The sequence below is a fragment of the Coturnix japonica genome, chromosome 2 (assembly GCF_001577835.2).
Source record: "Coturnix japonica isolate 7356 chromosome 2, Coturnix japonica 2.1, whole genome shotgun sequence".
Classification (NCBI taxonomy): domain Eukaryota; kingdom Metazoa; phylum Chordata; class Aves; order Galliformes; family Phasianidae; genus Coturnix; species Coturnix japonica.
In genome coordinates, this window is record NC_029517.1 from 102,450,580 (window position 1) to 102,476,322 (window position 25,743).

The window sequence follows — 25,743 nt, forward strand, 5'->3', positions numbered from 1 at the left end:
AGCTGTGAGCTCCTCTGCTCAGCTGTTCATCTTCTCTGGTGCATGATCAGTCAAGTGAATCACCAAGTTTATTCATGATTCTTCATTATGCAGTTATTCTTCCTAGTTATCCTTCAGTCACTGGCTAACCTGAGTCCTGTATAGCTCACACATGGGGCTTTTTTCTCATCAAAAGGCCATCACATGTAAAGATCAAGTCACACAGTGGTTGGACTGACTAGCATCTCCTTTCACTGATGGATAGGCAGGGTAGCTACAGGGACTTGTTATGAACCAGTGCATAAACCGACTTCAAAAGCCAACACTGAGTAGATTCCAAGGATTCTTCCATGCATACCATATTTTGGCTGTGTATGGGAACAATTCAAAGTATTTCATTCCTTCTCCACCAGCACTGATTCAAGTTCAGGCTGGAGCAGGCTCTGAGCACCTGATCTAGCTGCAGGTGCCTCTGTTCACCACAGGGGAATTGGAGTAGGTGATATTTAGCAGTCCTTCCCAATTAAAAAGATTCAATAATTCTATGATATTCAGTGTTTTTTGTATCTCCCTTTCTAAATCTTTCCTTACAGCTACTTCAGTTTTGGTTTGCTCAGATAATTTGAGGTAACCTGCCCATATTTTTCTGCTCCTTCTTTCCAATTCTTCTCATACTTTTCAATCCCAGTAGAAATACTCCTGGCAGCACAGTGACAACATGTCCCCCAGCTAGAAGCTAAGGAGGCATTTCTGCTCTCCATAGGTGATTTATTGTGGAGAGGGAAGAAAGCAAGTCATAGTCTTTTACCTGACTTGCCCCATGTTTTGTGAGGTGCACTATACTGTCTTCTCCTCTATTCTGCTCTTGTGAGGCCTCATCTGGGTTAAGTCTTGGTCCCCCAGCACAAGAAAGATGCAGAGCTCTTGAAGAGTGTCCAGAGGAGGGCCATGAAAATGATTGAAGGGCTAGAGCTTTGACTGTAGAAGAGCAGGCTATGGAGGAACCACACTGTAGCCTTCCACTGTTTGAAGGAAGTTTATAAATGAGGCTAATCAACTTTTTTACACAGGTAGATAGTGATTGGATGAGGGGAAATAGTTTTAAGCTAAAGGAAGGGAGATTTTAATTATATGTCAGGGGAAGTTTTTTACTGAGGGAGTGATGTGATGCCGGCACAGAGTGCTCATAGAGGTTGTGGATGCTCTGTCCCCATAGATGTTTAAGGCCAGGTTGTATGGAGCCCTACACAATCTGATCTAGTACTTGATCTAGGAGTTGGCAACCCTGCCCATGGCAGGGTTTGGAACTTGATGCTCTCTGCCAGTATTTCTCCACGTTTATACTTTCAACCAACTGAATAATACAGTTGATTTAACTATGTTTGAAACACAGCCTGTGCTGAACTGTTTAGAGCGAGTAAGATAAAAAACCTTCACTGATGTTATCTTCTCAGAGATCCTTGCAGTGTGCCTTGTTTGACTTATTATTTACCAGCAGTCCCTCACCTTCATTTTCCAGGTATTCCTTCAAAAAGGCTGGTGGCAGAAACATGCAAATAGACCATTTAATTTCCCTGCAATGTCTTTATCCCCTTTAACTGTTCCCATTGCATCCTGGTACTCCACCGAGCCTTTTGATTCTCTCACAGCCTGCTTACACCTCTTATAATTAAGTAATTTCTTCGTATTTATTTTCATATTATGCCTTTGGCTAATCTCCCCACCAAATCCCTCTGCTAAGCCATTCTCAGTTTTGTTTTACATTATTGTGCCATACCACTAGCTTCTGTTGGGCTAACTTTCCATTTTCCACAGGATATTCCAAGAGCCTCTTTTGTGGTACCTTCCCATTCAACCAAAGCAGATAGACCCTTTCCCTTCTTTCTCCCTTTTGTAATTCAGGGGCATGTGCAAATCTTTTGTAACTCATTAATGGCTCACTTCAGCAGGCTTCATGCTGAATCTTTAGAGCACCTTATACATTTCCTTTTGTGTAATAGTAATTTATTTAACTTTTTTTTTTTTTTTTTTTAAACTCTTTTTTTTCTTTCTTGCGAGGGAGTTAAACTGGAAGGGGGTGGGGAAGGAGCTGGAAAAGCTAAGGGAACATTAAGCAAGGAACAAAAGAGATGGACTAATAGAAAGTGGTTCTGTGCTCATGCATAGAAAATGATTTGGATGCAAATCAGTCACACAGCTGAATGATCTGTCTCAAAGCCTTAAGATTAAGGAGCAGAGGGCTTCAGCCTCAAGTGGCACTCCGTCTGATTTCTATCCAGTCCCCGCATTCAGCAAACAGCAGGCCAGCAACTACCCACCTGGAGGACTTCTGTGCCACTTTCATGTCTCCTTGTACTCAGCTGAAAAAAAGCCTTTGAGTTGACTTTACTTCATTCATGGTGACTTAAAGCTGCAAATATGGGGAGGTGGAAGGTATCTAGGCAGGGTACAACCAGATTAGTGACATGTTGAGGAAACTGGATAAAGTATTTCCAAGGCAAGTAATTTCTATTGAAAGTATAGGGAAGTACGGGTGGGTAATTTTTTGATAACCCAATAATAATAAGAAACAGCTAAATAAAGATCTGAATTCCTAAGCATAGGCTCTGAAAGAAAGATTTTTATCATTCAAATATTTCACTGTCATTTTGAGTGGATAGTAAAAAAAAAAGCCTTATATGTACTGTTTTTGTGCAGCATTAGTTAAATAATTATCCAGCTTTTAGAAGTGTTAGAGGTAGCAGGGTCATGAATCATAGAATCATAGAATAGTTTGGGATGGAAGGGACCTTTAAGATCATGTAGTTCTAACCCCCTGCTATGGGCAGGGACACCTCCCTCTAGACCACATTGCTCAAAGCCCCATCTAGGCTGGCCTAGAATGCCTCAGGCAGGGGCATTCACAACCTCACTAGGCAACCTGTTCCAGATAAGCCTTGTTGTGCAAAGACTGGGATCATTCCTGCTATGTGAGTAGGAAACTAGGCAGTCTATTTGTAACCACACAATTTATATTAGTATTGTATGGACTTATTTTCTTTTTTTTAGATATTCCTCTTTGAAGTGGAAAGAGTAAAAACTAACAAAAAAAAACCTGGTAGAGTGTATCCAAAGGAGCAGGGATTTAAATTGATAGCCTGAATCTCTTTCACTTCACCGCAGACAAATATTTTCCCAAAGTAGCTTAACTAAATTCTATTGTAAGGTATGCCAGAAGAATAAAAAAGATTTAATTCATGGTTTATTTTGTCCAGCGATGAACAGAACTTATCACATCAAGCAGAAGAATGTGAGCTTCAGATCTGGAGCACTTTAGAAACACCTCTGAAATAACTTTCTTTTCAAAAAGTATTTCACCATAAAAAGGTTGATTTTCCATCCTTCACACACACCCCATCTGCAGCAAAGCTGACTATCTGGAGGTTTGAAGATAACTGCCACCATTGATTTGGTTTCTTTCTTTTTCTTTCTTTCTTTTTTTTTTTTAATGCTTTGTCTTTAGGAACTCCTTCATAGATATCCTTCGGGCAATCCTACTGTCCTTGGAAGTACTCATCGAAGATCAGGAGCTTCAGATAAATGGCTTCATTTTGATTATAGATTGGAGCAACTTCTCCTTCAAGCAAGCCTCCAAGCTTACACCATCTATCCTCAAGTTGGCCATTGAAGGCTTGCAGGTAGGGGGAGGGTACCATGTGCCTGCATTTTTTGTTACTGTAGCCAGAGGTACATGCCCCAGCACTGGGCAGGGTGCAGAGGCTGTGGGAGACAGTAATCCAAAATCCTTGTATCCAATTCACTTGCAGCATAGATTGATTTTCAGATGCTTCATTTCCACTGTCCTTTGCTTGCCTTTTTTGTTGTTGTTGTTGTCGTTGTTCTTTTCCTTTCTTTCTAGCTGTAAATCATTGAAACCAAAATATATGTGTTACTTACTGCAGCATTAAGAAGGATGTATAGAGATTTGGGGTTCAATCCGCTGGAGAAATCAAGGGGATTAAAATTCATCAACATCTGCCTTCTGGAGCGTGCAGCTCATATGCAAGCAAAACTGCATGCAGAGGGAGGGTGAGGGAGAGGAAGAGAGCAGTTCCCTCAGCAGCTGGAAGTGTGTTGTTGTATTGCTTGCATGGATGTGTTTGAGTCAGAGAGAAATGAGGAAGAGGGAGGACAGGCTCCCTGTTGTGCTCTCACTCTGACTGCCTTAATTTACCATACAGGATTCTTTCACATTACAGTTTGGACTAGGCAGGGGCTGCACATCCACTTGGTGCTTGCAAATAAATAAGAGAAAATTAAAACCATAGGCTGTTTCAAAGTTAGGGAGAAAGTGAGGGCAAAATAACTGGAACCTGATGGAACAACCAGAAGATAGGCACAGGCTGTGGTGCTCAGGGTGAACTTCAGCCATTTCCACTTGATTGCAAGTCCATCTCTTCTTTGCTTGAAGCAGGGCTGACTTCAACTTAGACAGGCATTTCACATAGCTGCATATCTAAAAAGCAAGATTTTATAAATGATTGTGTTTCCATTTTATTTTTAGTACTTTTTAGGTATCCTGCAGTGATAATACCTCTGCAATAATCTTCCCTGGTGTGTGTATTTTAGATTTTAAAAATACACTAGAAAGAACAATTTGTTCAACTTTTTTTTTTTTACTAACAAATTGCCTATAATTAGATCATGATTTTCTTTACTTTATGCTATTATTCAGAAATAAGGCAGAAAAATCTGCTAGTAATTTCCATCCTGTGTTCTCCTTTGTAGGGAATTTTCAGCAATTCTAGCAAATTAGAAAGTCAAGCTGTGCAATTAGTCCCTGAAAGACAAGGACAGTATCTTATCTTCTGATGCTGCTATCACTTCTTCTGCATTCCTTTACAGAATAACATTATGTTGTTTAAAAAAACCCCTCCACTTTCTCCACTGAGAAAGCCCGTGAAATTCAGAAGGGAATCAAATGTCAGCAAGATGCTCTTGTGTTCATCCAATCTGTTGTACTGCCAGCTCTATATCAAGAAGCCAAGTCCAGACTTTATCACATCCAGTTTCTGCAAAAGGCACTGCAGGCTTTCTCTCTATTGAATGGGAATGAGGGGGCATCTCCACACCATGCCAGCTTCGGGTCTGAGCAGTGGAAAAGAGAGCTGTTCCTTTCAGACCCACTTTTCCCTACTGTGCTTCTTCACAGGTGTTTCTTCATCACTCCCAGATGGAGAAGCCCTCAGGTTATTTGCAGTTGTTGGCAACAGTATGTTTCTGGAAGTATCAAGGCCTAAAAACATCAATGCAGACCTTATAATTATATAATTAGACTGACAACCACAGCCTGTGCTGGGCAATTTAACAAAGCTGACTTTCTTTATCTGATGGTTGTGTATTTCATTTCTCATTTGAAGTCATGTTACTGCCTTCTGCAAGTTAAGCAGAAATATAACATTCTATGAAAAGCACAAGTATCTTTTTCTCTAAGAACTGGTGGGCTTAGCTAGTTGTTCGAGTTGTGAATGTTGCACTCCAGGTTATAAGGTTTGGGAGGATGTCATTCATGCTTGGTTTTCCTGCACAAGTTGATCCTTGCGGGTCCCTTCCAGCTCAGCATATTCTTTGACTCTATGACAAATATAGCAAGTGACAGGATTCTTTTCTAAAAAAAAAATGTTGGCTCTTATGTTTGTTGTTGAAGTAGTTTCAGTAACACTTTGTTTCATTATTATTTGAAAATGAGCTGACATGAAACTAATGTAAAATTTATTTAAAATGCAGTTGAAATGGAGGCAAGCCCTAGATACAGAAAAAGGGGTCACAAAAGGAGTTGCACTGCAGTTCATTGAAAATAAAATGGCCAAGTTATGCTCTCATGAGTTTTGATCATACCTGAAACAGATTACGGTTGTTTCAGTTCCTTATTATATCCCACATCACTGTGCACATACAGATGCTCAGACAGGCAGATTAAATGGATATCCAAATCCTTCCTATGAAGAGATTTTGAGCCATGTTATATCCCACATATGTCAAGTAGATGGAAGGAAAACATATCTTACAATTTTGTGTGGGGTTGAGCCTGTGTGTCCAGCCAGGAAGTTCTAGCCTGTCTGTAATCTAAATGCTAGAATTGAACCATTTTCCCACAGCTTTGTGATGCTCTCGTTTGATTCAATATCTCAGTCCACTCTTTTGTGAAATACAGATCCACTAATAGTACATATTTGGTTGGATTTTTGTTTGTTTGTTTGATTTTTTTTTGTTTTTAACTTGAAGTTGTTTTGTACCAGTGACTGTATTGACAGTTCTTTCTTTCTTTTCATGATCATTTTTATTTCTTTCCCTTGAATGACTGCTGAAGCATGTCATCACTAAGCAAAAGAAACAAAGTTTACATAGATGCATGTGATAATGAATCCTGTATTGCAAGATCTGTGCTGCTTATACCTCACAGTCTGGCCTGCAAAGATTAATACATCGCTGTTTTAAAGGGTGGTCAGTTCCAAGCACTGTGCAAGTCCGTAAATACTCAGAGATTAAAGATTAGATACATTGTCACTTGGTCTTTTTCATTACACTATTTGAACTTCTGTTTGCTCTGTTTAAATTTCCTTGTTTGCTACTGATCACTAGCTTGAAAGCCTCTGATAAATAAGAGAATTAGGATGGAACATTATGTGGCAGTTCCTTATGACCATAGGACTGTAGAATCATAGAATCATTTAGGTTGGAAAAGACCTCTAAGATTATCTAGTCCACCCATCAGTTCTTCACAACCATTCCCACTAACCCACGTCCCTCAGTGCCACATCTACACACTTCTTTAACACCTCCAGGGACAGTGACTCCACCACCTCCCTGGGCAGCCTTTTCTAATGTTTCACTACTCTTTCTGAGAGTCCTGAATCTCCTCAGTGTAACTTAAGGCCATACTCTCTTCCCCTGTCATAAGTTGCATGGGAGAAGAGTCCAACCTCCATCTCACCACAACCTCCTCTCAAGCAGATGTGAAGAGCAATGAAGTTTTCCCACTTCTCCGGGCTGAACAATCCCAACTCCCTCAGCCACTCCCCAAAAGACTTGTGCTTCAGATCCTTCATAGCTTTGTTGGCCTTCTCTGGACAATTTTCAGGACCTCGATGTCTTACTTGTAGTGCGGGGATCAAAACTGAACCGCAAGCGTTTCATTGAATATAGCCTAGATGTGCAGTGAAGTCCAGAGTTTTATTATTATTATTTTTTAAATATAAAAAATCTCTTTATGTTCTTGGAGCATATAGTTGCTTTGCCTCCAGACAGGACTTTTGATTTTAGAGTGGATAGGGAAACACTGTTTCTTCTGCCTTACACAACAGCACAACTATATCCTGCAGCTTGTGTACATGCTCACATGCATTCAGGCAGAATCCCCCAGCTAATCTTCTGAGTTGAAAGGCAGCAAGTTCTCCAGCAGTGTCCAGAAATACCCTCAAACTTTCTAAACATCCAGCACAAGCTATGATCACCTTTGATGAAAACAAAGTCAGAAGGTTACCAGGCCTCAACTGAGTAGATTACAGAAGAATTCAGCTGCCTAAAAAAAGGCTGACTTGGCTCCAGCCTGTAAAGATAATGAAACTAGTAGGATGAATGGTTGTGTTCATGGTTATATCCTGGACATCTTCAGTGTTTGTTGTTATTGTTTTTCTTTGATAATTCTGTAACATGGCATTGCAATAATGTATGTAAGGGCCGTGACTGTTAAAACAGCCCTACCTCTATTAAGTGACACTGATGAATCACTGCAGGAGTGATCTTTATTTTCATATTCAATAACACTTTGATTCAAATTTTACAGTCACAGGCACTAATAACTGTGTCAATAGCAAACAGGGATCTGACCCCAGATATTCATTTCTAACAGCCTGGCAGAGGCTATGACCAGCAACACCCACCAGGAGACTAATTAAAGTTCTTTTATTATTACAGTTATTTTTTAGATTATCTTCAGTTCATCATCATGCAGTGAAAACTGAATACTTTTTATGATACCATTTATAATACTGTGTATGAAAATGGAGGGAAATGAAAGAAAATAAGATTATTTTGATTTAAGAACACTTTAATTAGGTATTGGTACAGACAGGATTCTGAAACAAAAAGAAGAAATGAAAAAAATAAAAATAAAAAACAAGGGAAAACTTCCTAAACTTCTCTTAGAAAATTAATGTTTAAATTCTATTTGTCTAGAATAGCACTGACATGGAAATCAAGTCAGATAGTTAAGCTAAAGGATTTGTTTGGGCATTACTGGATATTATCTCATTTTGAAATCTGGAATGAGATAACAGATTAGGGACAATGCAGCATGCTTAGAATTATGTGGTGCTTTTCAATCTTTAATATAAGGAGCAATTTTTTTAAATGTAAAGTTGTTTCCCTCCTACTGTAAATATGTATATTGAGAAACTTCATGTCAGGTAACTCAGAGATTGCTTGCCTCTCAACACTGTTTTGTACAACCAAATATTTTTCATGTTTTCATTGTGAATGGCAAGAATTGCTTGAATTCTTTCTAATTTGGTACCAGTTCTTGTTTATTCAAAGTTGAAACCATGCTGAGATTATGGAATAGTATTTCAGATCACCATGTCATGTTTAACAGGCATGACCAAGTCTTTGGTGTGGTCTAACTGGGGATCTAAACAAAGCCCAGGCAATGACCATACACTTGGACACTTTGCCAGACCGTCTGCTCTGCAAGCTTGATCTTTCCTTCACCAGCCTTAGATGAACACACTTACATGTGGAAAGCAGAAGGAGGTGTGATCTCAGAGATGGCCTTAGTACTTCCAATTAAATTCTTTATGAATGGAGTGAAGGAAACAAGCTCTGAGAGACCTTACAAAGGAAGTGTAAGACATCCTGTCTTCCATAGTTTCTAATCATAGCACTGCTGTTACATGATAGTTTAGAGTAGGAATCTACATTATAACAAGATGAGGAACACCCTAAAATGTTTATTCCAGTTTTGTTTTTCTACAGAACCTCTAATGTAAGGAGAAATCCATCTATGCTATAAATCTACAATGCTGTTATGTCTTGTCAGGTATTTATAACAGCTTATATTAAGGGACAGATGCAGAGCTCTCTGTCGTTGCCTGAAGGTAGAGCAGCTCAGATCCTCAGAAAATGATGCTGGGCAAGTGAAATCAGACACAGAGTTGTATACACTTGTCCAGAGAAGTACAAGTAAATAAACTTAACATCTAGTGTAAAAATTATGGTAGATTGTAAAATAGCGTTACTGATTGCCTGCAGACTCAGACATCACTCATTCATCTTCCCAGTCTTTCAGGCTGAACATTTGAAAGACAATAATTGGCAGATGGGCCACTTTCTTGTGACGGGACTTGTTGCATGTCTGCAGAGTAGTAATGATTTCTGGAGCTGAGAATCAGCCTTTTTTGCCTTCCCCTGTCAGTACAATATTTACATCAATGTAGACTGGTTTTAGTTTTTAAATTCAGAATTTAGATACTTGTAAAAAATGAAGGAAGTCTTTACATTTAGGATTTTACACCAACGCCTTGCCATTATCTTTCCTAGGAGAGCAAAACTGAAGGAAAAAGAGATATTCTAGACTGGACCCTTACACATGAACAACTGTTTCTGGTAGTGACCAGAGAACAAACAACTTCAAAATACAAAAGCAGGATTTTCCTATCACCTAACATCCAATGTCACCAACATCCAATAATGTTCATCATCTGGAAAACGGCTACAACATCAGGAGATGTTGTAAGATTCTCCGTTTCCCAAACATTTTACCAAAAAGCTCAATTTGAAATCCACTACTTGTAAGAAATACATGCATGTATTTACACAAGTAGTTGGATTAAACCATTTGCAATACAAGCACATTAAAAACATTTATATTTTTTCCATTAAATGCTTTCTCAAAAGTTTCAAAATGTTCTTTTTTTCTTCAGTATTAAAGACCTTCATTTTAAAGACCTTTGCTGGACTGCTGAGCATGAAGTCACAGCTAATAATGAGCACTTAGTATCCATTGAAACAAGGTCAGCTTGAGTCATTCCAGAAATGCTCTTGTTATCTGTCTCCAACAGCTGTTGTGATATGCAGAGTGAGTACTCTCTGAGCTGTCAGTAAGTGTGCCTTTGAAATTTTATGAGACGAGAAAAGAGACTGACTCATTATATGTAAAATAAAGGTAGATAAACAGACTTTACATTCTGCAAGAGAAGGCCTGTGCTCTTTGTGTTCCCATTGTCTCTAGGGAGTTGACAGGAACAAGGAAGAAATAGAGTACAGTGGGCAGTAGGTGCCTATTTGTCACATGAAAACTGGAATTAACTACTTAGTAAAATTGATCAGTACAGCAATGTTTGCCAGCTGGAGGCTTTTGGGCTTTTGGCTCTGGGTGAGGATAAGCTGCAACTGGGACAGCTCCAGGAGCCTGTGAGTTAATAGGAAAGACTTTTTTATATATAAAGTGAAGGTCTTTTAGTGAAGGTCTTTTAGTGAAGGTCTCATGGAGTTTGTATTAAGAGTGAGATAGGAGGCAAATAGCTCCCACTAAACCACGTCCCTCAGAAGACCCTGGGAGTGTTCAAGGAAAGACTGGATGTTGTGTTGAGGAACATGGTTTAGTGGGAGCTATTAGTAATAGGTGAACGGTTGGACTAGATGATCTTTTAGGTCTCTTCCAACCTTGGAGATTCTATGATTCTATGAAATACTCTATCAGTTCTGGAAAGGAAACAGAAAAAGTTTGCAATATTATGTGTTGCAATAGGTCTGCTGGAAAAAAAATATGTTTATTACTGGTAGCCAGGAAATAAGTAACCAGAGTTGATCTAGTCATATCTCAAAACTTTGCATGAATTTGTGCAAAAGCTTTTTATATTTGATCTTGAGTCTAGATCGTATGCATTTCTGGAATCTTTTTTCCTCATATAAAGCACTGAAACAGGAAAGTTCACATGCATTAATTTATATTATCCCCCTCCTCATTGTTTTCATGGAAATTCAGGAGTGGTGCTGCTGTAACAACAGTTTCCTTTGCTTCTTTTACAATACCAAAAGCTGTTTCTGAGTGAAATCATCCTGAAAAGAGTGCTTACTACAGACACCTTCTTATAAGAAATTATGCTCGGTGGTGTTGTTGTCTTTTTAAATATGAAAAGTGTTGCATACAAAAAACTAGATCAGAAATAATTATAAAATAGAACATAGTTGGAATGGAAACAAAAGAATCATTGAATCCAATTCCTAAGATGCAGTAGTAACTTTTCGCTGAAAGCTAAACGTAAAGAGAGGTGGAATGGGTACTATTTTATATGACACGTGGAATGGTTATGGAGACACATGTGGGTAGGGAAACAGAAGCCAGTGCAAGAGGTGAAGTGACAGTATGACTGGAAATTGTGGTATGTGGTATGAATTATGCCCTAAGCTCAGATAGATCAGGACTTTGCTTTCTTGGAGATTATTTGTGCTGTTTTCTAACTAGCAACTGCTGGATTAAAATCCACACACCTTGAGAATGCAGCTGCAGCAACGTGAGATCATTTGTGCTCTTACACCACAGGCTTTTGACCCCTTCTTTAACACATCCTTTCAGAGATGCTGTATCAGTGAGAATGGCCAAGGGTCTCTGGCTGCTGCAGTGCAAGAGTCAGTGACTTGGCCCCAGTGAAACACAGGACTTTGTGTTTCCATTCTGCCACCCTAGGGAATGTAATAATTTCTGGTACAAGTTTGGCAGCAGAGAGCTGCAGGCAGGAACATTTTAAACTTCTGTAACTGTCTAGAGTTACTTGCTTTTTCCAGCTATAAGCAGAGAATGAATGTTTCTACAACACATGTTAAATCCATTTAAAGCCAAGCCTATTATTTATATATCCACCTATACAAAAGAACTTATCAAATCCTCAGCATTGGTTATGAAGAATGGCTAGAAGACAGCTTTCAGCCAGAGAGTTTTCATTAACTTGAGTTGAAATTCCAACAGATGTCGATTTGCCATTGCCTTGGTAAAGACTGTGATTCCAGCCTTGTTGCATCTTGGCAGGAAGTAATTTCCCATTTGATAATTTCTGCAGTCTTGGGGGATGATATGTTCCTCAACATCTGAATAATTTTTGGAAATCTTGTACATCAAATGGAACTTTTTGTCAAGAAATCCTGAAATCTAGTTTGTTCTCAAATATTTTATTTCTCTTCTTAACTGTGTAGAGCTTCATACTTGAAACAAGCACTCCTGAATAGCAGGGGTTCCTTGATTCAAGCACGTCAAACTGAGACCCCTCAAACACTACAGTCTTCCAAGGAAAAGATGAAAACATTGTAAAAAATTCACTGGAACTCCCAACTTCCTTCTTCCCTCCTCTCTACCCCTTGCCCTCTGCCAAGCTTTGATGTTGACAAATTGGTATTTTCTGAGGGAAAAAAGCATTTCAGGGCAAGTCCCTTCAGCAGCTGTACTGCTCTGTAATTCAAACCTTCCAAAACTCTCTTAGGATATTTTTTTTGCATCTTTCTGCTAGACACATACTATATCATCTGCATGTGCATTCTACTTTTCTCTCTGAGCACTATTTTGAACCATTTGTGTTAGAATCAGTTTAAAGCATGGCTAAAATGTAATAAAAATCATTTCCATTTCAAAGGAGGCTTTCTGATCAACTCTAATATACATGCAATGGAAATACGGCTCAGAAAAAGCATAGCTAGCAAAATTATAATTACAATGCAAATATTGTTCAAATAGCAGCACCATTTAGAGTGTCATCAAATTGGCATTATTTTTCAGAAGTGAGGCAGAAGCGTGAACATATATTTGATGAGCAAAATATTTTATTGCTGCTTAAGGATTATGGAGGATAACAGCAAAATTTTTAATAAACTTAAAAAAAAAAAAGAAATAAAAAAGAGTAATACATATTATATTTTTTTTTGCATTCCAAGAGAATCTAAAAGCAGCTGTGCATAGTAGTCTGCTCAGTAGCACATATGCTCAGTGCTATGAAGAGGTTTCTTTTGAGTCAGTTGGAGTGCTGACGTGCATAAACACATCTTCAGCAGCGACAGAGTCCTACTCTTAACATCTGGGAGAACTTTCAGGAAGAGTTCCACTGACTTTATTTGGCTTCATTAACAAAGAGAGAGAACCTGAATTAAAGAATTTCTCAGGAAGTAATGTCTCAGTGTAGCACAGACAGAACTTACCTCCTTGTGATGTTCTTTTCCCTCATTCGGTATTTAGCAAACTTAGTGCTAAGTGTGAGGACAGCTGTAAGGTTAAAGTCCTAAAGAGAGAATGATTCCTGAATACATACAGTTGCTGAAATTAATAAATTGGTACAGATAATACTTTGGACTTAAATAATCAATGTGCATGCTTCCTCTTAACTGGAGAAAATATCTCCTTCCTCTCCCCCCTCTCCCCCTCCCAGTCTCTGAAAAAATGCAATCATTTTAACACGCAAAAGATTAAACCTTCAGTATCTGAAGGCAAATTCTGAGCAATTTCAATTGAAAAGAGAAAGTTTTTTTTCTCTAACCAATAAGCAATGCCTAAAAATCTTGTTTCCTCCTACTGGCTACTCTCTAGCTTAAGATGAGTCAATAGTCACCACAGCATGGAGACTGTGCACATTTGGTATCATGTGTGAAAAAGCCATGTGGACAGCTGGACTGACAAATGACAAACATGAGCAGAACAGTCAAACTGTGGTTCTGTTGAGATTCTGGATTTCTTCAATTAAACTTTTCTATGAAATGTCTGCATTTTTTAGGAGAAACCCACAACTTTTCACACAGAATTAAACAAATAGCTTGGCAAGAAGAGCTGTCTCTTGTTGAAAATGGGAGAAAATTGGTTTCTCTAAGTAATTATAGCATAAGCTGTAATTATGTATTAATTATATATTCCAAATATTCCAATCCTGACCCTTCCATGGATATATGAGTTTGAAGGGTCTTCTGACCATTTAAGAGAGATTTCTGCTGAATGCAAGATCAGGTTTGGCCATCAAACCAACTAGCCCTTATCTGGCTTTTCTTCACTTTCCTTCCTCCCTGCTCTTTCTCCACCTTTGATATTACTTTCTCCTCCAAGTACTGAAAGATAAAATAAGCCATGAGGAAAACCAGGTGTGCAAGGTGTGCATTTCTGACACTGGGCCCACATGGCTAGCAGCGATAGGTATTCAAACACAAAATATAATTAACTATTCGAGAAACTTCACCCCTCCAATTTGCTATACATGCCTGAGTGAATGTTAATGGGGTCACAGAGCTCTTTGAACTGCTGCTGACAGAACAATAAAGAGTTCCTGTGGTTTTCAAGAAACAGCACAGTATAATTTTGCTTGCTTTGCAAGGGCATTTCTTAATGATATCATTATACCCTCTAAACTCCTGGTCCATTTTCAGAAACTCACAACACTTCAAATGACAAGTTACCTTCCCTTCTCCCTGGGAGAATTGAATCTCAATTATAATTTATAATGTGTTACTTACTCAGTGAATATTCTTTTCCTGTGCCTCTGAGAGGTGCCAGCTATGGTATTTTAATGAAGCACCCCCATTTTATAGTCTCTCTCCTCTGAAACTGGAGCAACAGCATTTAAAGGGCTAGGCCTCCTGTTTGTGGAATAAGGAAAGCAAATAAATTCTATTGAACTGCCTTAATAGGCCACAGAAATAACTTATATTTGTCTTTGTTTAAATGTAATGCCTGTTTGAGTATTGCTGGAGAGGGAACAAATAACTTTAATAACAAATTCCTGCCATCTGTGAAAAAACTGATCCAAATGTTTGAAGCATTTTACTTTGTTTACACCATTTTGAGGCTGTTGGTTTCAAAGATATTCTAAGGAATATTCAAGTCCATTTGTTAAATTAATGAATTAATGAATGCTGTCATTAGCTTCAGAAAATTAATTAGGTATCCGATTCTAAGGATTGCTCAGTCTTGTGTGGATGTAGGGAAACAATGAAAAAGACTATTTGTATTGGGATGGGGTATTCCTTTTCTTAAGGCAAAAGCAGAAGCAGATCTGGAAGATTTCAGGTTGAGACAGGGAGAAAAAGAAAAGGAAGAAAATAATCTTGTGTTCTTACAGGTGATTTTGCAAATTAGTTTTCTGACAATTTTGTAATTGGAAATTTTACTTAGCACAGTTTCTGTAGTCACTTCGGAATGCGATTCTCAGAAATCTGCCTTTATAACTGGATGCTTGGTTGAGCATTGGCATTGATCAAAATAAATACCTGATATAAATGTACTTGCATGTAGTCACTTATCCAGCTGTGATTTTCTTTCAGCATCAGTATCTCAGATACAGGCTCTCCACAGGTTGCCTTGAATGAGTCAGGAAATGCCATAATGAACACACAGCAGTGGCATGAAAAGGGGCAAGTAATCAAGAATTTCAGCACAGTGAATCCCCAGATATCTCAACAATACTACTAACATGATCATGGAAATGGCAAAAATCGTTGCATCCCTTATTTTGTACACTTGGGGTGCTTTTCCAAGCACAGACAGCAGCCTCATACCATCTCTCCACAGAGTCTGAAGGCTGTGTTTTCAAGTCCAACCTCTTTGAATCTGTTCTGGTTGGCACACTAAAAGAAGATGTGGAATAACTCCTGGCAGGAACATTTCATTGAATGTGAAACATCTTTTGATTTTTGTGTACACTGCATCCTTTTGAGAACCCTTTCAACCTCAGCAGAGACTGAGCCTTGGAAGATACGCTACAGGTGAAGACTTTGAACTCTTCTGATTTCTTTGCCATTCAACTGTTGTTGCACGTGAAGCAGATCTTGTACCCTTCAAACATTTCAAATGATTGTTTGTGTATGTTAAATGCTGCAAACTTTAAAATGATTCATCTTTTTTCTTTTCATCTCTCTTTCTGTCCCCTCAGCCACAGGCTCTCAGATTCCCCCGCATTTCTCCAATTGTGAATGCATAGCAGAGCTTTACAAGCCGAAAGTATTGGAATATTGCCATAACATAAAACTTCATGAAGCAGAACAGTGCCATATATTTTTTCAAACGCTGGTCATCTTCCTGTCAGTAGACAGTTCTGGAAGGATATTTCCAGTACTTTGCTTTACTAAAGCAAACATGCAATTTCACTATCTTTTTTTTTCTTTGGTTTTTTTTTTCTTTTTCTTTCTTTTTTTTTTTTTACTTTACTTTTAATTTGCCACTTGTGGCACGTTCTTCTACTTCTCAAAGGATTTGTGTCCAGACAGGTCTTGAATATCTCCACAGAAGGAGACTCCACAACCTCTCTGGGCAACCTGTTCCAGTGCTCTGTCACCCTTACCATAAAGTTCTTCTGTATGTTAGTACAGAACTTCCTATGTTCAAGTTTTAAGCCACTGCCCCTTGTCCTGTAACTACACCCCACTGACGTACACACCTGGCCTCACCCATTTGCCTCCCAGCTCCCTTTAGATATTTATAAACATTAGTCAAATTGAGTCTTCCCAATTTGCTGAAATTGTAGTATTTCCAAATGGAGTGTGAATCCCATACAAGTGCAAGTGTTGATGGTATGTTCAAAATCTGTGTTACAAAAGCAAACTTTCAACCTCCTCCCTGTAATCTTGATGTGAACAGCAGGGTTTGAATAACTGAAATCTGGAAACTGGACTGATATTTTTTCCCTCTAGAGATGGCTACAAACAGATTTACAAAGCAAATTCTTATCTGTCTCAAGATGCCAAAGAGCCAGTTTGGCAACCATCTTAGTGGTGCTATTGGTCTCAGTGCTGATCTCCCAGTAGTACAGTTCTCTACTGCATGGTCTCCCTGTGGTATGACAGGGATCTCTACAAATGCTTTGTATGATGATGTTTTGTGAATATGCTCCAAATCTGCATAAGCTTACATTTCTGTGTAAGATGTGCCTGTTTAGAACATGGAGGTAGGTAGGTACTAGCACAATAAGTACTGACAAATGACTTTATGGAAACATGCCCTTTGTTTCCAGGCCTTAAGACAGCAGAGACCAAATCAAGCTTCTAGATTTTCCACGCACTTGTGATGCCAAGAAATAGAGCTATTCTCTGGGGGTTGATGGTGTCCAAAAGTTCTACAAGTGAGAGAGCAGAGGTGGGATGCGAACCAGTTCTTCACGCACTCAAACCTTCCCCACACAACCAGTTCACTTCCTCCTTAGCAATGTGAAAACTGGTGAAGAACATGAAAGACAAAACAGCAAACCCTGCTAAAGATCTGGTGGTGAAGGAAATACAGGAATGCATCCTAGAGGAAGAAGTCCTCACAGCCAGTTGTCACTAGCATAGGGACTAGGAGGTATCAAATGAAGGTGTAAGGAACCAGGTTTGAGACAGATGGAAAAAGGCAGCTATTCCTGCTGTGTGGTGTAGATCTGAAAGTCCTTGTCTTGAAGGGTACATGTACACTACATGACATCCTGGGGACAAGTTAATCAGAGAGAAATCTGGAGAGACTGACTTAGGAGAGAAATCACATCCAACTCTAAAGGTTGAGAATAACTGAAGGCTGAGAGCAGTGGGTGAAGAGACATTTGTTCCTCCTTCCCTGGACACCTGGTCTAGAGAGAGGGTAAGGTCCAGTTGGAACTGTGGTAGGAACTGTGTGATCATCTTCTGCATTACAAGCAACAACATTTCCATCTGTCCTGAGTGTACTTCAAGTACTGCCATGGTAACAGTTATAAGATATTTGTTACCAAGCTTCCAAAGAGTGCTCCTAAATTTTCTCTTTGGACGCAGCTCAGCTAACATCAGAATTCTGGACTATGGTGATGGCTCAGGAATGGTTCTGTGTACTGTAGACCTTGGTTTTCCTCTTGTCAGTAAAAATCAGTAACATCAGGATGTGCATTACAGGTTTACACCGAAACACATGAAAACAGATTAGTATTGACCCCTGTGAATATTGATCAAGTCTATCATATAAAAACTGCAATTTGCTCAGTCAGTGGCACCACAGTGATGCTACTGGCACTACAGTGTATACCATTTTCCTCTAAACCCCAGCTGATTTTCAGTTTCTAATATGAGATTTACAAGTATCATTTTCTGGGCTTACTAAATAAGTAAAGAATGGATTCTGATCAATATGTTCAAAAAGAGTCACCATCCCTCCCTGACCTCTTTAACAAGAGGGGGAAAGAATAAACCCAAATGAAATTAAAATGTCTGAGCCAATGCTGCGTAAGCTAACAGGAAATCATTAGATATACAACCCACCTCCTTTAAGCTACATGTTTCATTTTGAAACAATTGTGTACTTGGAGACATCCGTAATTATTTCCATTTATTTTCTGCTTCAGTGATATGTAAAGCTGCAGTTTTGATGTGGCTTGCCAAAATCACTCCATTGATTTACATAAAAGTTCACAGGAGGCAGAAATATTTGCCTGAAGTATAAAAATAAACATATTCAAGCAAACGAGATCCTGGTAAAAAAATAAATAAATAAATAAATAATGTAGTAAATTCTGAAGTTTAGTAGAAAGCCGATTGTATTTCTGTGCTTATCTAAGCATAACCACCACAGTGTCTGTTGAATCGAAAGCACAGAGCATTCAGTCCTTCCCACTGGTTCATCACCTGCTCCTCAGTGACACTGCTGCCATCCTGGTGGTGTCTTTTATGGAGGACATCATTAAGGTCTGGTCCAAACCAGGGGGGGTTCAGGCAGGGGCTGCTCCGCTGAAAGTCTGATTCTTGTCTCATGCTGATCTGTGTACTGGTGGGAGGAAAAGACAGTGAGTAACCACAAAGCCTTTTCCTATACACTCTCAAGAGAACACCCCAAGTCCTGAGGCCAGATGAAGCATTGACAGCGATCATGAGTTGAAGACTGGAGTGTGGCACTATTGTTTCAGTGCCCAGGGGAATGTTCACAGGAAACAGAGGGAAAAGATCCTTGGAATCCCCAGCAATGCTCTGGCAGAAAATCATATATCCTTTCCCATCTCTTTCAGCATCTTCTCAGGAGATCTGCACAAACCACAGGGCTCAAAGAGAGGGAGTTTCATCCAAAAAAAACTGCTGCTGCCACTGTGTGCCACCTGCCTCTCCTTAGGCATCACATGGAAACCACACAGCAGGTCCTCAGTTCTGGCTAGGAGAGAGCTGTCAGTCAGAGCAGCTGCTCCATGGTACTGCTGCAGCCTTCCTCTGAAAACATCCCCAGAGAACACCTCCCTGCTCTCTTCTATCTCACTAGTCTCAAAATACAGTATATATATATATATATATATATTTTTCCTAAAACATTTAAGTAGAAAATGAAAATTTAAATATATTTATATATATATTTTGCATTTGCACTGTAGGTTTTGAGTCCCTAAGGTACATTCGATGTCTTTAAACTTTTTTTTCCACAGCCATGAGAGCTAGATTCCTTTTCCTGTTTTAATAAAAGCCAGCATTTCAATCTAATATCACAGGAACAGCAGCCTGAACTTTAAGGACATCTTGAAAATCATAATAATCAGGGCTGCTTTTGTAGCTGCATGGAATGGGAGGTTTTCATTTACTTTTGTACCCTTGCAAGTCCTACTTATGACCTGACTTGATAGAAGAGAAAGCTGCATTGGATAGGGCTGTGATGACAATACGATGGCTACATTTGAGGCAGAAGGAGGGGAGGAAACGGATGGGGAGGTACAACCACTCTTAGCCAAATAGTGCATAGTATCAGCTGTGCTAAGCAAGGTTTTGTGAGCAAAACCTTTCCCTCCTCAATAAGTCCATATGCAATGCTGTTAATTTTCAGCTAAAACAGTTATTTCTAAAGATCAATTCCCTCCTCCTGTGGATGCCGTCTGAAGAATTCTTTACATTGTATAAGAGGTACAGAGACACTTGTTACATATTTTTGCACAGTGAATGTGGGGGTTTGGTTTTCTATTTTGTTTTGTTTGCTTGTTTTTTGGAGGGGCAGAGAAATGAGGTCAAAAGTATGAGGGACTTAACAGATAAGAAATCGTACTCTTTTAATCTGAATCAGAGAAACAAATCTTACCCTGGGAATGAGATTCAAGCCATCAAGGAGGTGGCAAGCTTAATTTTGCTTCCACTTGTACACTTCCTGAACACACATGAAGCAGTGACAAGTGAGAAGGAGTCTGGTGTCAATGGTGCTTCCAGACATCTGTGGGGAAAAAAAAACCAATAAATCAAAACACCTCATTTTCTTCAAAATGGGCACAGTTTGATTTGAAGATCTTAAATTCAGAAAACGCTTACACTGATATTAGAAAGCCCTTAATCTGGCTGTTAAAAGACCCTTCAGACCAGGAAATAGGTCTCTTCTTAGCGATGTGCACAATCAATTAGTACAGCATTTCCTCCAGGAGTACAATAGATCTGTCACTATCTGAACTATACTAGGAAGGGTTTGAAGGCTTCCTAGAAGATGTGTGCTATGCTTTGCTGATTTACTGGATAGTTTGTAACAACCACATAGTCAAAATTTAGTAGCTTTTGCTAAATAGTAATTTAGCAGACCAGATTTTTACCATGCTTAATTTTGTTTCTTTGATTGTTTGTTTGTTTGTTAATGTATTAAAAAAAAAAAAGCTTTGAAATTTTTATGTCTGAAAAACAAGGTCTCTTACTTGCCTGCTTTCACTGCTTTTTAAATTCACAATGTACTTGTCCTGCTGAATGTTCCCCTGTGCCTTGGTTTTGTTCACCTTTTTATCACTGACAGCAGAGCAAGGCTGGGAGATAAATGTACTAGGAAAGCACAAGTTGCAAGGAAACAGATATGTTCCTGCACTGGAACAAGCTTTTCAATAAGAAAAGGTCTAACTGAGGCACCTTGAATAATTTTGTTATGCAGGTTGTCTTTTTGTCTCCTCGTCCAGCTATTTTATCATTAAAAAAGATTAATAAGGAGTGTTGACCCATTGCTGTCTTTTCACAGCGTCTTGTAGGAATTTAATGCACTATAAATGGAGGAGAATTAAGTGTCTTTTTCAAAGGTGAAAATAGGGCTAATAAAGTGATTAATGAAGTAACCTCCTGCATTTGGATTGCAATGAGAAGTCTCAGTGGGGAAAAAATACTACAGAGAAAATGAAACAACCAACACTCTGCTGTGTGTTAGAGGAAGATCTGATAAGGTCATGGAGGTAATGCTACTGATGGGAATGAAAAGGAAAAAAAATACCTGAATTTGGGGGAAAGTAACTCTGTGTCACCAAGAATTGGCAGTAAGTTTGTTTTGTACTCTGCCTTATATTCAACCTGTGATGATTTTAAAGTTTCCATCCACTAAACAATAGAAATTTTGCTGACGCAAAAATCTGTCAGCAGGAGATTTGGCTTTGGGGCACTCAGTCAATGGTACTGTAATTATTTACAGAGATGATCAAGTAACTTCCAGCTCTGTCCTATGAATCTTAGTCCCCTTTCACTTTCCCCCACTTTCCTTTCAAATACAGCACTAGAGAGAAAGACAAAGGTAGAAACAGAGATAAGCCATTTTCTGAGGCTTTATTTTTCAAATCCTATAAAAAAAAGTAAATTCCAGACCTAGTTACAGAATAAGATTAAGGATATAAGGGGTAAATATATCTGTGCTTTCTGAAATAGATGTTTTGGGTTTTTCTTTCTTCCATACTCTGTGTAATATTAAAGCACTTCACTGTGAACAACAAGAAGCAGGAGCTGGCTCTTTCCCTATGTGGGGGGAGTAGAGAGGACAGAAGAGAGATGGGCTCAGCCAGCTGTGGCAGCAAGTGTGGTTGTCAGTAGGTGGTGCAAAAAAAAAGATGATGGGCCCGGAGTTGTAGAACAGAGCATCCTTCACTGTCAGGAGATTAGAGTTTGGGTGTCCTGACAATAGGGAGGAGTAGCAGAAGATCCTGCAGTGGAGGTGAAGGGACATTACAAGGATTGGAAGGATATTTGGGACAGGAGACTGAAATAATTGAGCACATCTGGAGTTGTAAAGTGTACTGAAGGGACTCCGAAATGACCTCTTAGGGCAAAGAGACTATACAGACTGGCACACTGGGAAATTCTGGGAAAATCTTATCTGGGATGGATATCTGGAGTATAGGAATAGCAGCAGAAGGCATTTCTGGAGTGAGAAGAGCTGTGGTACAGCTGAAGAAGTTACAATGAGAACTCAACGCTTTTAGATCAAAAAGGACAGAGGTTAACAGCAAGAGGTTGTGTGGGGATGGCTATGGGGCTTACTTGGGGTCCTTTGAGAGGGATCCTGGTTTGGTATGGGGAGTAGACACAGGGGTCTACCAGAGCACCACAGTGTCCTTCAGCAAAGGAACCTGCCTTTGTAGCACTACAGCCACGTATGCCTGGCAGATGGCCACAGGAAGCTTGAAAGTGCCATTAAGCACTTAGTCAGCTTTAATTATTTGTAGACATGGCCTCTAACAGGACCTAGATGATAGGCCTTGTTGATAAACTAAAATGTGGAAATAATGTTTTGTAAGACAAGGCATGTCTGCCTTTTTCATTCTTTCGAATATTACATGAATCCAAAAGGATCTTTTTACTGCATCCACAAGAAATCATGGAGGCAAAAACAGTAAACTGATTAAATTTCTCATTTACCAGAAGGATTCCTCCACACTGTATGACTGGGATCACTGCATGTCGTCCAAGAGGCAAGGATGAGCCTCCCCATTTCATGCTTGCCAGGAGCCAAAGTCCCTGTGCATTCTGCTATCATGTGAAATTGGCATGTCCTCATGAATCCACCTATGAGATTTTGTAATAGTAATATTTGCATAGAAAATATGGAAAAAAAAAACAAACAGTGAAAACTTTTATTTGCAGGCACAATTTTACTTGGGAACCAGCAGAGTCAGAGTGACAGTTTGTCATCTGTATGTATTAACCTTGTATTCAGTAGAGCTCTGTCTTTAACGAGACTTTAAAGTAGACTTTCCCAAACATCTCTCAGATATATTTCTGGCATATTTACCATTATTTTCACTGAATCATATATTTATAATTTTACACATGTCAAAACTAGAGATAATACACACCCAACTTTCTTCAGGCCATGTACCATCCACTTGGTCATTTTGCAGATGATTTGGTTTCAAAAATTGCATGTGCTTTGTAACACTTTATATTTTAAGCAGTTCTTTTTTCCTCTTCTTTCAATACAGATAAGATACTAAACAGGGAAGGGGTAAGATAATCAATTTCATGAGCTATGATTTGGAATAGATGCACAAGATATTAACAAAATATGAAACTTCCTGTTTTAGGTTCAGGAACTCAAAGGCAATTTTCTTTTGGGCTATTTTCTCTTATCATATGCTGGTTTAAAGATTTGGGATCCATTTGAATTTTGCTAACAGCAATGTCTGAAGAGCAGATGCATCACTTACATGAGCTCTCAGAACTGGCAACAAGGGCAAGTCTTTTCCTGAATTTAGGAACAAGAATTTCATCCTATTGAATCATTTCAAACGATTTGCTCCTCTCAGAGTTTGTAATCACAGAGAATCAGATACAAAAGTAGGAATCTAGAAGACTACTGTTCCCTCACTTTTGAACTGTAGATAGCTACAATGCACACAGTACGGTAAATAGGAGTGTTTTTATCACTGAAGTTTCATTCTTTTACTTTTCACTGACAGTAAGGAACATATTTTTGTCTGTTGGATAGTTCTTGTCTTTCTAGAAAGGAATTACAGTTACTTGCAAAAGAGCAAATACTTCTGAAACAATTTAAAATGTTTTATTGAAGAGCTGACTCCAAAGAGAGGCAGATAATCTTGCTTCTGTGGAGCACCATTACTTTGGGGCAGTTCTCTGCACCTAGGACTATAAAAGATGTCCAGGGCAAGACTGGCAGACTTTACTGAGAGCAGAGGTTGTCAGTATTGTAGTGGACAACAGAAGTACTCTCTCAGGGAAGGGTCAGCAGGGCTTGAGAAACCTATATTCACTGTTTCTCTGAGCAACGCAACAACCACTTACCCCCTTTGTCATTGCACTTGATAGGATCTTCACCTCTCCTCAGAGATCCAGAGGACATGATTAATAATGTAGCTCCTGAGAATGCAGATGTTCTGCTTTCAACATCTACTTTCTGGTATTTCTACCAAATGCTCTGTCTTTCCCCGGGCACATCTCAAGAGAGCTGATTTCTGCTCATATAGCCAGATTTGTGTTCAATGCTCCACTTCAGCTGGACAAAATCCCTCATTTCTGCTTGAGGCTCATTAACCTGGGTTAATAAACTCTCATTATCCAAGGTTTCCTCAATCAACTGCTGAATTGATGATGAGCCTTCCAATACATGGATACATCAGAGAGAGAGGTTTAACATCATGTAATTAAAATCCCCATTATTTCTAGCATGAAGGTGACTGAACAGACACAGAGCAAACTCTGCTTACTAATTCAGAAAGTAACAATGCAGAGTGAAAGAACTCAGTACTTTTTTAATCTAGAGGTCTTCTCATGCATGCACAGGACACAGTGAAGGCAACCTCCAATGTTGAGAAGAATGAACGTGGCACTTGAAATTAGGGAATAAATCAGAGGAGTAATGTGGTATAACTAGTCATTATGAGCAAAAGGACACAATATATCTTAGATAACCTAAAAACCAGAAGGGACTTGAGACAGCTGTGAATCCAGGTAGAAATATTACTTTGGATATGGTATAACATATCCACAATACGTCAAGTAGACATATTAAGTTAGGCCACACGTAGTCCAGGGATAAACTTTGTGATGAGGTGTAGGCTTGACTTCTGGACCTCTAGACTTTCTTGATTCATTTCCTTCCCTTTTACAAGTTATATTACTTTTTAAAAATATAAATAATAATATTTTCCTGGGTTATGACTTCTCCTTTTCCTAGTGAAGCTTAAGGAAGAAAAATCTTATTTAATAATCTCTGAGAATGCTGAGTTAGAAAATACACAGTCAAATAACTGGTTTAACTACTTAGCTCTGTTTGATTTTTCTTAGAGTTTTTATATCTTTTTTGCTTTAGTTAAAATACAGACTTGAAAATTATTATGTATATATGAAGATTTCCAGGCAAAATATTCTCAAAAAGCAAAACAGCCATGACATGAAGGAAAATGAAGATGTTTAAGTACATGTTTACTGCACTAGAAATTTAACTCAACAGGAGATTTTTCAGTTTTCAAGTGATAACAGCCACTTTAATTCATTCAAAGTCTTATAATGATCTTATTACAAAAGTAAAATTTTATCCCATTTCTGCATGTGTCCTAACAAGTGATTTTGGAATCAACCGAAAATGATGGATACTTAAAAATAATTTTATGTATGTTTATTCTCAGCCAAGGTTATTTGCCAATGGAATTATGAGATTGCTCAAGCAACTCTAAAACAACAGCTTCAAAATTTAGACCCATTTAAGAATGTCAGTTCATTTCAGGGTTAGTTCATAGTACATATAACAGAAAACCTTCGTTGCTTCTGCATACAGGACTATTGTTAAACCAACCATCCACCCAGAACAATGCCATACTCCTCCGGGAAAGGAGGGAAACAGGGATAAACATATTCTTGCAATTTTTTCTCTGATGTTCTAATTCCCTGCATCCTGACATCTTCCTCTCCTCTTGTGTGCTCTGTCACATGAGCAAGATGAAGCCAACTTTATTATATTTCTGAATTAGAAGGAACTGTGCTATCTATCTCATCATATAACGTCTGTACTTCTAGACACAGAAGAAGGATGGGTCCTTAGGGACTCTTCCTGTCTCT

The 25,743-nt window shown here is 38.8% G+C and overlaps 1 protein-coding gene across 2 annotated transcripts in view; it reads left to right on the plus strand.

The window, feature by feature from the left end:
* Positions 1-25,743, plus strand: part of CLVS1 (clavesin 1) — a 94,147-nt gene that overhangs the window by 29,187 nt on the left and 39,217 nt on the right. For both annotated transcript variants that reach the window (XM_032442739.1, XM_015855663.2), the window contains one exon: positions 3,482-3,656. In XM_032442739.1, coding sequence (XP_032298630.1) covers positions 3,482-3,656 — 175 coding nt within the window. The remainder of the gene's footprint in view (positions 1-3,481; positions 3,657-25,743) is intronic.